We start from the raw sequence: 13,780 nt of genomic DNA, 5'->3' as shown, positions 1-13,780 counted from the left end.
CTGTAGCCCACCAGACTCCTCTATCCATGGAATTTTCCAGGCAAGAATACTGGAGTGGGTTGCCATACATTCCTCCAGGGGATCGTCCCGACCCAGGGATCAAACCTGCATTTCTTGCATCTCTTGCACTGGCTCTTGACCATGTCTCCTCCACCAAGCTATTTACCACTGAGCCACCAGGTAAGCCCACCTAATAAGGTACCAGGATGTAAATTAACAGGCGAGCAGGGAGGATTGGCAAAAAGGCAGAAAGATGTTTCAAAATCTACCAAGAAATAAAGACACTGAGGCTCTACCACTTAACACTCTTAATATTCCTAAGATACATGTATGTTACATATTATATGTAAGGCCAACTGAAACATCCTCATAAAATTTGTTTCAAATTGTTCCTAAAGCAGAAACATGTTTGAAAGAGAATGTGTGTGTGTGTGTGTGTATGTGTGTGTGTGTGAGAGAGAGAGAGAGATAAGAGAAAGAAAGAGAAAATGTGTATAAAAGGAACACAGAGCTATAAACAGAAACTTAATCAAAGGGGGAAAAAATGATTCTGGAACAAAATAAAAGTAGTACAACACTGTTCAGCTCAAACTCTACCCCCACTGGAAGTCATTTTTGGGTGCATCAAAAATATCTTGAGAATCCTCACTAACACAGCTGAAAATCAAATTTCTGACACAGAGAAAAGGCTTGAGATAATCAGTAAATGTAGTTGAAAAGATAACGTAACTGGAAGGAAGCTAAAATATATAGAAGCGAGGCAATCCAACATAACGATTAAAACTGCAGATCAAAACAGCAACCAATTTATCGTTTTTGTGGGGTAGCTACACAGATACGTGTGCGTGTGTACTCAATTGCTAAGTCATGTCTGACTCTTTGCAACCCCATAGGCTGCAGCCACCAGACTCCTCTGTCCAAGGGATTTTCCAGGCAGAAGCACTGGAGTGGGTTGCCATTTTCTCCTCCAGGGGAGCTTCCCGACCCAGGGATTGAACCCACGTCTCCTGCATGTTTTGCATTGGCAGGTGGATTCTTTACCACTGAGACACCTAGGAAGCCCCTACACATATATGTACATTTCTCAAAACTCATGAAACTGTATACTTAAAACAGGCATAGTTTATTGTATGAAAAGTATACCTCAATAAAGTTGATTTTTTTAAAAAGCACATAAAATTCCAGGGAATTTTTACTATAAAACACTCAACACCAAAAAATATTCTAAATGAAACTATTGAACTTTAAGGATAAAAATAGGAAATTTCAAGCAATCAGACAGATAAAACAAATCACTTACAAGGAGGGGAAAAAAAATCAGGTTGGCCTCAGACTTCTCCGCAGCAACACTCAATGCCAGAAGACAACTGGACAACGTCTACCAAGTTCTAAGGAAAAGAAAGTGCAACCCAAGAACATAAAACCCAGCCAAGATGTAGCTCAAGTATAAAGGAGAAAGCCTGACATTCTTAAACAAAAGAACTACAAAAAAAAAACAAAAACGCCCAGGATCCCTTCTATTAAAAAAAAGAAAAAAAAAGGTTAAAATCTACCCAATCTAAAATTAATCGAAAGTAGTTTAGGAATGGAAAAATCATGGTAAAGGATTGATGATAAACACTGAATACATCTGAACAATGTAAAAATAACTGACAAAAATCAGAAGGGGAGGATATAGAAGAATATAAGTACTTAAGTCTTCATCTTTCAAATCAGGCAATAGATAAGATCTCCAATCAAATATTGTCTAATTTTAGCATATGTGCTGCTAAAGTAAGCACCAAATATAGTCTAGAAGGAAGATATTAACTTCAGCTTAATATTTTCATTTGTTTAAACTTAGAGCAATCTTTATTATAAAATATCTCATGGTAAAGATTTACTTTGAAGTTAAAAGTTAAACAATTCCTTCAAGTAAATTCAAGTAAAATTACTTTCTAAAAAAGCAACTAATAGTATAATCTCACTCTTGAAAAGGTATTTCTTTCAGCCTACCTACTTATTTATCCTTCTATATGTACACACGCACACACACACATACACAGAGATCTGAAGAATGTTTTTTCTAATGTTAAAGATGGTTATTTCTGGATGGAGTTTGAGGTGATTTCTTTAAGTTTACCTTTGTAATTTTGTACACTGCTTGAATTCATTATAATGAAACTGTACCATTTTCCCTCAATTGAGTAATTTTTCTTTAAAGAGAGACACCATCTAGGTTAATTCTGCATAGTGGAAAAGGCATTTTTTGGTACTTTTCTGTACTTTTAAAACTTCTACAAAGGGCAGAAAAGAAAAACAAAGGAGCATATGTAAAATCAACCCATTTTTCTTTAAAAAAAATGTAAACAATAAAACATATCTAAATGTATAAATAAAAAGGTCAGAACAATATACCTCAGAATATTAATAGTGATTATCACTTAATCATGTTGGTGGCACCTACGTTTAATGATTTTTCTTACTGTGATGATTTTATTGTTTTAAAAAAGTATGTATTTCTTTCTAAGATAAGATAAAATTTTTCATTTGGGGAGAAAACACATAGACTAAAAGCTTTTATGTGAAACTCACTCGCCTTATTCCCCCACATCTTTAATCTTAACATTTAAGGAAACTATCCTAGACACTTGGTACTCGACATATTGAAAGAAGTATCTTTGTTTTGTAATCAGAAGAGAAAAAACTATTTTTGGATGTATGCAATAATCTAAATGAGCAGTTTCTCCTCTTTTAAAATGTTCTACACCACCTCAAGGTAAAACTCCTCTCCTTTTCTTCATCTATTGTGGAAACACATGCACTGTTAGACCCTCCACTACTGAATAAACAACCAGTAATCAAATGTAGATTCACCATGTGACCTCAGGAACATCACTTAGCCTCTATCTGTAAAATAAAGAAATCTGATTATGCATATATTCATATATATATATATATGGGTGTATGTGCATTTTTCTAGAAAAACAGCCATGGCTTTCATTACTTAAAAAAAAAATCTAAGATTCCCACCCTCCACAAAAGGCTTCTGCACTGAATTAGAGAATTACTTCAGTGCTAAAAATGCCTGCTGCTGCTAAGTCACTTCAGTCGTGTCCGACTCTGTGCAACCCCATAGACGGCAGCCCACCAGGCTCCCCCGTCCCTGGGATTCTCCAGGCAAGAACACTGGAGTGGGCTGCCATTTCCTTCTCCAATGCATGAAAGTGAAAAGTGAAAGTAAAGTCACTTAGTCGCGTCCGACTCTTCATGACCCCATGGACTGCAGCCCACCGGGTTCCTCCGTCCATGGGAGTTTCCAGGCAAGAGTACTGGAGTGGGAAAAATGCCTAATTCAATGCAAATAATTGTCACTTATGAAGCAACAAGCATATTTCAGTTCATAAATTTTGTAGGGGGTTAGCTTTCCCTAAATGCACAACAAACATGAAGGAATGTAAGACCTGAACAAAAAGGAGGAAGTAAGAAGACAGAAAAGGTTTGAGAGAAACAAGAATAAGGTTCTTACTCTTGAGTTTGGTATAAGACATTAATATAACAATACCAAGCAGAAAGAGAAAAACCTGGAACTCTAAAACATTTAGTTAGAACTTTCTCAACACACAGTACTTGTCCTCAGGAAGTCCACAGTCTCACAGAGGGGATGAAACAAGCGTAACACACGTTAAAAGTGTTAAATGCCACCAGAGGCACAGTGAAGCACAGTGAGGGTCAAACAAAGAAGAGAGAAAAGCCAGCTGTGAGGACGGAAAGCAGGAAGGGTTTTCACGGAGTTGGTTGCACTTGTGAAACAAAATAGCAGAATTTCGAACAGTGAGCGGGGGAGAGTAAAAGGGAAAGGAGGAGTTCAAGTTCAGGAAGGAACAAACACAGAATCACAAAAATGCTGCCAGAGGAAAATAAATAAAAAATAGCTCTTATATTTTGAGCCTGAATGAACATCACAAGGGTGGGGGTCAGGGGGAGTTCAGCCCGGTGAGCAGGGAGTCCTATGACCTGGTGGTAGTAGGAACACCTCAGCACTTCTTCACAGTTGACAGATGAGAATTTTTTATGTCAAGCACGGAGGTATTTAAAGATGTTTCCTTAAAATAGCCACACTCACAGCTAGCTCAGAAGTTAAGAGCAAATATAAAATATCCACCTCATAAGGTCTACCTCAACACCAAACCTACCGAACCCCCTCACTCCAGGCTATAGGCAGGAAACCCTTCTTCCCGGTCCTCACTCCCAAATGCAAGCTTTCTGTTCCTCAAGCTAATAGGAAATAAAAGAAATAACACTGTATTAAGGTCTCTCCCCACAACCCAAAGTAGCAAAAACAACGAAACTAAGTGCTATATTGTATTTACCAGGCTTATAAAGAAAGCCTTAGATCCCAGGAATGCTACCTTCTCTCTGCTTCAGCAAACTCCATCTCACCCATTACTCAGTACCTCATCAGCTCCATCCGAATGCCTCTTTGCACTGTCATAAACTGCTACAATAAACATGGTTATGATCATATGGATCACCAGTAGCTCACCTTACAGTGCCCTTGGAACCAAAAGGGGAATAAATAAACAAACAGAATGCTTCAGTAACGGCTCTACTCAAACCCAATTTCTCATCCTTACCATTTACCTATATACACCAACTGGAATCAAGAGTGCCAGGAGAAATATCAATAATCTCAGATATGCAGATGATACCACCCTTATGGCAAAGAGCAAAGAAGAACTAAAGACCCTCTTGATGAAAGTGAAAGAGCAGAGTGAAAAAGTCGGCTTAAAACTCAACATTCAGAAAACTAACATCATGGCTTCTGGTCCTATCACTTCATGGCAAATAGATGGGGAAACAATGCAAACAGACTTTATTTTGGGGGGGCTCCAAAATCACTGCAGATGGTGACTGCAGCCATGAAATTAAAAAACACTTGCTCCTTGGAAGAAAGGCTATGACCAACCTAGACAGCATATTAAAAAGTAGAGACATTACTTTACCAACAAAGGTCCGTCTAGTCAAAGCTATGGTTTTTCCAGTGGTCATGTATGGATGTGACAGTTGGACTATAAAGAAAGCTGAGCACTGAAGAATGGATGCTTTTGAACTGTGATGTTGGAGAAGACTCTTGAGAGTCCTTTGGACTGCAAGGAGATCCAACCAAGTCACTGATTTTCTAAAGGAATTCAGTCTTGAATGTTCATTGGAAGGACAGATGCTGAAGCTCCAATACTTTGGCCACCTGATGGGAACAAATGACTCACTGGAAAAGACCCTGATGCTGGGAGGGATTGGGGGCAGGAGGAGAAGGGGAGGACAGAGGATGAGACAGCTGGATGGCATCACTGACTCAATGGACATGAGTTTGGGTAAACTCCAGGAGTTGATGATGGACAGGGAGGCCTGGCATGCTGCGATTCATGGGGTTGCAAAGAGTCGGACACGACTGAGTGACTGAACTGAACAGTCCAATGAGAATGAAATAAACGAAGGTATTGCTTGGCACCTGATAAGAAGAACTGACTCAATGGAAAAAACCCTGATGCTGGGGAAGACTGAAGGCAGGAGGTGAAGGGGACAACATGTCAGTTGGATGGCATCACCGACACGATGGACAAGAGCTTGAGTGAACTCCGGGAGTTGGTGATGAAGCCACAGAAGCCTGGTGTGCTGCAGTCCATGGGGTTGCAGAGTTGGACACGACTGAGAAACTGAAGTGAACTGATATACACCAACAAAGAAAATCACATACACTGATATTTAAGGCTGAAAGCTGGCTAAAGTCATATTGGAAGGAAAATGAACGGCAAGTTATTAAGCTGGCATTTTAACTCAGTTGACAATAGGAAATGACTGGAGGTACTGAATAGGAGACCGACACAATCAGAGCTGTGCTTTTGGAAGATTATATTTACCACAGCAGGTAGGATGGCAAATTAAATCAGGGAAAATCAGTTAGCTGGATATGTTAACAACCCAGGAAAACAAACTGAGGATCCCAATTCTAATGACAATGAGGGGAAAAAAAGATGAAAAACGAAGGCTCTGGAGAAGATAAAGGCAAACCAGAAAGCCCTGTGAGACCCAAGAGGCCTAGAGTACCGGAGACTGAACTACAGACAGCTTTCAGGAGTAGTCACAAAGAAGTGACAGGTGAATCCTAGAAGCCAACCTCTCCAAAACAGAGAATTCTAAGAAAATAGCAAGCTAAGGAAGAAACCTTAGAAAATAGTCATATTCAGAGGGGAACAAAGGCCAGGGAGAGTGGTAAGGCAACAGCCTTATGGAAATAGTGGTCAGAAGAACCAAATAACTATCCTACACAACAGCATTTAAGGAGACTTATTATTAACCCAAAATCAAAATACAAACTAATAGAAAAATGCCATGAGATTTGAGGAACAGGTCACTAGCAAGCTTTAATAGTATAAAAACTGAATTTCAGGAAGATAAACAAGAAGCAATGGCAGATAAAGAACTATTATTTTCAATGTGGCAGTAAGATGGAAAGAATGAACTTTATACGAAGTATGTATGAACAATTAACACAAAGCAACTATAGCAGGTTTTGAATTACCTTATCAGTTACAAAGTAAATTATAAAAAAATTAGTAGACAGAATCTCCAAAATAAATGAGAACCTTAAATACCTAACAAAGACCCTAAGAATTCCCTTGAAGATGTAACAATTTAAAATAGATGTCAATGTTGAGTGTGTGGGCCCAATACCATCATCACAAAAGGAATTTCTAAAACGGCATGTCTACGGTTATTTACCAACACATACGTTTCTGAACTGTTTTTGTTAATATATGGATAAGAACCACCTACTCAACAAAAACAAAACTACACATAAAATATAAAAACATTCAATTGCTTTTTTGCATTACATAAATGCTAATCCCAGTCAAAGTCTAAATAGGAGACTACAGGTTAACTTCCCTTTCGTATTACAAGTCAAATTCCATAATACAATAGTTATACAAAACAAATCTAAACCTCATTCAGTAACATTTATTATGAACAAATAGAATGATCAGAGTTAGAATTTGCTCTCTGAACTTAAAAAAGAACTACATCGTACTTGAAAAGTAGACTAGTATGTGTGGCTACATAAAAAGAAAACAATCCACTCTCTGATACATCTGGATATATAAGATTCCTAGAAATTCTGTGGCAGTGGCAAATTAGATTTAATTTATGGTACTACTATCAAGGAATTATAGCCCTCATTTCAAAAAATTCATAACAATATTTTTGTTTTGCTGGGAGAGGACACAGCCCTCTCTTAACAACAATAAGGGGGATAGATGACCAAAGTCTTAAAAAAGTGAATGTAAAAAGGCTTCAATTAAAAACAAAAAAAAGTCATGTCTCCCAAGGGATGAAGGATGGTTATCCAAACACTATTGATCTGGGCTGTTGGTTACAAAGGTGAGTTCACTTTGTGAAATTCATTAACCTAAACACTTACTATCTGCATACTGTTGTAAACATGTGATTATCCAATAGATTATTCAATATAAAGTTCTTTAAAAATCAATTTTCTTTTCTAGTGAGTAATTACCTGTTGTCATAGATCCATAACAGGGCAATATTAACAAGCCATCTAGAGTGGTATCTTGGACATCATAATCATAATCAACAGATTCTGCCATCTGAAAAAGTAACTCACAACTTTTTTCGATTTCAAACTGACCTGAAATGAGGGGAGAAAATAATGTCAGCAACTGAACAGCAAAATTAATTTAAGAATGAAAAAGAAAAAGCTTTCTAGATTTATGTTAGTTTTGCATATTTTAAACATCTCATTTGATCTAAAGTAGATGAACACAAGTTGTACCCAATCCCAACATAAAATAAAAAATACAGGAAATACCAGTTTCCAAGGAATTTAAATCTCTAAAGGAATAAAAACATTTACAGTCATCAAGTCTTTCATCTTGCTAACATGGTATTTGGGGAAGATTCAATAAAGTTAATCATTACCATGGGGGATACTGCATTTGATGTCAAAAATACTTAAGTTCCTTAAAAAGGCTAAGAGATTGTTACAATGTCTCACTTCTGACATTAGTACAGGCAGTGTAGGAGGTGAGCCATGAAATGACTCAGATCTGTTAGCAGAATGCTGCTACTTGAAGAATCACACCAGTCTGAGATGTAACTATTCTATTTTTGATCCAAAAAAGCATGCCTATGAGACACGGATTCCACAGCCTGTGCACTGCTACCACACAGTACCATCCCACCACTCAAAGAAGAAAGCAGCCAGTAGGACGTCTTTTGAAATAATGAAATTAGTCATTCAGATCCAGGACTGTTTAGTGGTTAACAGCTCTATATATGGTAATAAAAATACTAATATTTTACCATTTAGTATCTTCCTACTAAAAGGTCAGTGTATTTTACATATGTTTACTAAGGAGACTTGTGGTGGCTTAGAGGATAAAACGTCCGCCTGCAATGCAGGAGACCCGGGTTCAATCCCTGAGTCAGGAAGATCCCCTGGAGAAGGAAATGGCAACCCACTCCAATACTCTTGCCTGGAAAATCTCATGGACGGAGGACCCTGGGAGGCTGCAGTCCATGGGGTCGCAAAGAGTCGGACACAACTGAGCGACTTCACTTCAAGGAGACTTGTGCTTTTAGGGCAGTGTAAAATTATGTTACATATCTTATAATAAATACAACATCTAAAACTACTCAGATAACCATAAAAGGCTAGGATAAAATGAGTAGAGCCTAGATTTTCCAACAAAGGTACACAGTAGTGTGGTGCCACATTCCCCTCGTATAAAGGGCAAAATTTTTAAACCTAGTACTGAATGCTCACCAGTCAGAAAAACCAAGATGTCTCCAGCCATTTCATTCAAATGGATATCCATGGTCACTTTCACAATCTAAAGCAAGAAACACAAGCATAAAATGCTAGTGGAGATAAAGTCCCACCACCACTACCGCCAGCTCTCTCAGTTCCACAGAAAAATTAAATCTGATTCTCAAAAGTCCTAGGACCTATAAAGGCTGCCATTAAAACACTAGAGAAAAAATGAATTACCAAACTACTCAGTCAACTAGAATCATAGATACAGAAAAGACATAATAAGGATGACAAGTAATACCGCTTGAATGTATGCAGTATTTTCTCTATCTCGTGGACCAATCAAATTGCAGAATTTTTCTCTGACTGGATAAAGCCTTCCAGGTATATCAAATATTGGACAATTTCCAAAGAATGCAGAGAGCTTGGCTAATTCCATTGTTGCTGACATCACCACGACCTTTAAATGCTCCTTCCTGTTAGGAGACTTCTCCTGAAATAGCTTCTTCAGTAAACCAAATAAGATGTCCTGAAAGAAAAGTAAATTTCTAATAAGTCACAAGTGTACATAACAACCAACTTATTTTAAATATTTTGCTTTCCTTAACCAAAGGATTCATATTTTAATTGATTAAAATGTAAGGAAGGGAAGGCAATTCACTGTACAGTACAAAGCTACCCCCAAAGAAAGAAAACTGTCTAATAAATAAGTAATAAAGTTAAATACTCACTGTAGTTAGAGTTCTCTCATGGGCTTCATCCAAAATAATGACACTGAACTTGGTAAGATTCGGATCTCCCAAAATATGTTTCAGTAAACATCCATCAGTCATGTATTTGATTGCTGTTTCCTAATGTTCAAACAGCAGAGTACATTAACATACACATAAAAATAAAAATCACAGAAATGCACTCCTGTCTCGCAAATTAAATTTTTCCTCTCAAATGTACAGACATCAAGGGATCAAACTAATCTGACTAAATAAGAGAGTACATGAAATAGTCTAATAATATATTTTAATAACATGGATGGTAAATTATGAAACTTGTGATCTACACAGGCAGGAAAACTAAGGGGAATGTTCTGGGATAAAGCAACAATAAGGAAATACAATGAAGTCAGTGGAAAGTGGTTAAGACAACACAGTGACCTCTGGTGAGCAAGCTGTGGGAAACAATAATGAAATGGGATTCGTCCTCCTGTCTCAGCTGCTATTTTAGAGAACTTAGGGAAAAAAGGAAGGTGGCACCATTCTTCTCATGCTATTCCTCCCTGACCATTGTCCTATTACAAAAATAGGATCAGCCGACTAGCATTAAAAGGTGAGAATAGGAGTTAACAACAGAGCTATCCATAAAACAAGCCAAGGAGAAAAGAAAAATCCCAGCAGTGACCACCAGGAATGCAAAGACAGTATTTTGGGGAGTTATTCTATGCCATTATTGCTAGCCATTCCTATTAGGGACCATAAGCAAATCAGGGATTATTTTGCATCTGGTTCAGGATTCAGAAATCCTGAGGGGATTTCTGAATGTGGCTGTGAACTATTACCATGAATACAGAAGATGTTCAACAAATATTTGCTCAATAAGTTTGTTAACTATCAGTTTTGCACTGACTTCAAGAATTCAACCATATAATATGGATGAACCTTGAAAACATTAGCTAAATGAAACAAGCCACACAAAATTGCATGATTCCACGTTTTAAGTATATAGAAATACATAGAGATGTAAAGCAGAATAGAAGGTACCAGGGACTACTGGAGGTGGGAGGATGGGAACGTGGAGATACAGCACTGTTTTCTGGGATGGTGAAAGTGTTCGGAAAATAGAGAGTGGTAATGGTTACAAAACACTATGAATGTACTTAATGCCACTGCACTGTTTACCTAAATGTGATCTGAAAATACTAAAAATGGTAAATCTTATTTTATGTATATTTTACTATAATAAAATTGCTTTTCAAAGAACACAAATGTAAGTTACATGTCAAGAACTGTTACGGCTAAAATACACAAGGGAATCCTATGAAAAAGTCAACATAACTGTCACAAAACTAATTGAGAAGGGAGAAAAGGAGAAAAGGGAAGGCACCCAGGACAAGACATTAATAACAGGCAATACAAATTAATTCTAATCTGAGGCTTTGTTTCTTTAAAATGCAGATGGAATTTTGAAGTCAAAATCTTCCATAACTTTTCCCACTCTTTCTATAACTTCACACTACTTAACTAAATACAAACAGAACTTGGGTACCTTGGAGCTGCAATCATCAAAACGAACTTGGTATCCTACTTTGGATCCTAATGTACATTTCATTTCTTCAGCAACCCTCTGAGCAACAGATATGGCAGCTACTTTTCGTGGTTGGGTCACACCAATCATACCGTGTTGTGAAAACCCTACCAAATGCAGAGGTAAAATACACAAAAATGTTAACCACTGCTTCCCATTAAACTGTTTCTGGTCAATCGATACAAACTGTTCAAGAGTTTCTAAAAGAAAACTTGGCAAAATTAACAACACATTGTCTTACATTTGCACCATGGAAACTTAAGTATTAATTAAAAATAAGAGTATATATGAATAACCATACACATATACATAATAACCATTCTCACATACATATGAATACATATTAACAACCATTTAAATGTACATATTTTAATTAGATTTTTTCCAATTTCAGTCTTAAGATTTACTCTAAAGAGTAAGCCAAAAATTTTTAACCCCTGGGAAGACATAAAATTCCACACACTTCCTAAAATAGATTTACTTTTTCCACAGAAGTTTAAATATACCACTTTTCATAGGTTCTACCATTTTAGTATCTCGGAAAGCAAAATGGATCTTATAACTGATGGTATTTTTTTCTTTACTAATAGTATGTAAAATAGTGGTATGTCTTAACAGCATCTTTCTAAAAAAATTACTTATTTATTTATCTTTCGTTGTGCTGAGTCTTCATTGGTGCATGGGCTTTCTCTAGTTTCAGCAACAGGGACTCCTCTCCAGTTGTGGTATATGGGCTTCTCGTTTCAAGCTCTAGGCTGTGAGGGCTTCAGGAGTTGCGGTTCTCGGGCTCTAGAGCAAAGGTTCAATAGCTGTGGCGCATGGGCTTAGTTGCTCTACTGCATGTGGGACCTTCCCAGACCAGGGATCCAACCCACGTCTCTTGTATTGGCAGGCAGATTCTTTCCCACTGAGACACCAGGGAAGCCCAACAGACAGCATCTTAAAAGACCTGACTTATCCGAGTAAGTTAATATATAAGCTGCTGCTGCTGCTGCTAAGTCGCTTCAGTCATATCCAACTCTGTGCGACCCCAGAGATGGCAGCCCACCAGAAGCCCCCATCCCTGGGATTCTTCAGGCAAGAACACTGGAGTGGGTTGCCATTTCCTTCTCCAATGCATGAAAGGGAAAAGTGAAAGTGAAGTCACTCAGTCGTGTCTGACGCTTGGTGACCCCATGGACTGCAGCCCACCAGGCTCCTCCGTCCATGGGATTTTCCAGGCAAGAGTACTGGAGTGGGTTGCCACTGCCTTCTCCAATATATAAGCTAAGAAATTTTTATAACATCCAACATAATTTTGCTGTATACCAACCTTATGATATAAAGTTTACCATATTGAAAGGAAAGACACTGTAAGGGTAGTTTGTTAGCTGGCTTGGTGTTAGGAAAATCAAGGAATAAACAGTTACCTGATATCACTCTGGAAAAAGAACCCAGAAATAGTAATGTCAGCAACAGATATCAATATATCCCTTCCCCTGAAAATCATTTCAATACCTAACGTTCAACAGTCTACTGCAAGACAGCCTACTCTACAGCAGAGAATCAATATCTACCTATAATTCTATCTGGAATTTTTATGGTAACTGAAAATGCCATTTCAAATAATTCCGGAATCTGAAATAAGACTGTAAAAAAGAGCGAAACATACAAGGACAGTGTGCCAAGAGAAGAATCGGACTGTAAAACAAATGACAGGCATTTATGTAATACAGAAGTCCTATTAGCTTTTAAGAGGATATTTTTAAATGCTCCCAATATTATCCCAGAATAAAATTACCTGCTTCATATAGATATTTTGGGAGTTGAGTTGTTTTACCACTTCCTGTATTTCCAGTAACAATAAGGAATGAATTGTCCCTCACAGCTTGAATAAGCTTTTTTCTTTGTTTCTGAATGGGAAAAGTTGGAGTAGTTCCTCCCTCCTGTGATGTGCATCCTTTCTCTTCTGTAATGACAGGGCGGGGGTGGGGGTGGAGGTGCAATTAAAAGGCCTGTAAAGTTATCTCAATTTCCCAAAACTGAAAAAGAGAGTGACAATAGAATTTTAGGGCTGGAAAGAATCAACCCATGACTTCTCGGTGAAATCGCTTACATCCCATTTGCGAGCGAGTGTTTCTAAGCTCAAAGCAACTTTTTAGTGAGATCAACTTGAGCATTTCTTAATGCCTGACTCAAAGTATCCGACAAAGTAAGCCTAGCACAAGGCAATATATTTGCAGGTATACCTATTCAGAAGCACAAAACCCAATTTTATTAAATAATAGACCCTAAAACTGGAACAGGGTAGAAAAACTCTCGGCTGAATGAAAAGCCACCTGTATTTGCTTCTGATTCACGGTTCAAGTTAGGTCCCCGTTCAGAGCGACTGATATCCCAGAAGGCCAAGTGGTGGGTAACCATGGAAACTGGCTCCTGGAAACTGGCTCCCTTCATACCGTACCCAAAGGCAGGCTGGCGGCCCGGCGGAGGGGCGGAGGGGTGGGGGGGAACGGGTGGGTAGAGAACAAAGGCTTTCTGAGCCTATTTAAGAGCAGAACGCGTCCCGGCGTTGGGGTGCACTTTTTTGCCCCTCAGCAGGGTTTTCGCCCAACTTAGATCTGGGACCGCCCCTCTCCAGTCCAAAGTGGCTCACTGGACGCAAAGTTCGCCTCCGGCTTAGAGAGCGACAGG

General features: G+C 38.2%; 1 protein-coding gene across 2 annotated transcripts in view; it reads right to left on the bottom strand.

Moving 5' to 3' along the window:
• DHX40 (DEAH-box helicase 40) overlaps positions 1 to 13,780 on the bottom strand; it is a 51,754-nt gene that overhangs the window by 37,650 nt on the left and 324 nt on the right. For both annotated transcript variants that reach the window (XM_019981954.2, XM_019981953.2), the window contains exons 2-7: positions 12,888 to 13,055; positions 11,069 to 11,214; positions 9,541 to 9,660; positions 9,111 to 9,338; positions 8,822 to 8,888; positions 7,553 to 7,684 (exon numbers count right to left, since the gene is read on the bottom strand). In XM_019981954.2, coding sequence (XP_019837513.1) covers positions 7,553 to 7,684; positions 8,822 to 8,888; positions 9,111 to 9,338; positions 9,541 to 9,660; positions 11,069 to 11,214; positions 12,888 to 13,055 — 861 coding nt within the window. The remainder of the gene's footprint in view (positions 1 to 7,552; positions 7,685 to 8,821; positions 8,889 to 9,110; positions 9,339 to 9,540; positions 9,661 to 11,068; positions 11,215 to 12,887; positions 13,056 to 13,780) is intronic.

This window comes from Bos indicus, chromosome 19, assembly GCF_029378745.1.
Source record: "Bos indicus isolate NIAB-ARS_2022 breed Sahiwal x Tharparkar chromosome 19, NIAB-ARS_B.indTharparkar_mat_pri_1.0, whole genome shotgun sequence".
Classification (NCBI taxonomy): domain Eukaryota; kingdom Metazoa; phylum Chordata; class Mammalia; order Artiodactyla; family Bovidae; genus Bos; species Bos indicus.
The sequence above is the reverse complement of the archived record's forward strand: the minus strand, read 5'-3'. Positions and strand labels throughout refer to the sequence as shown.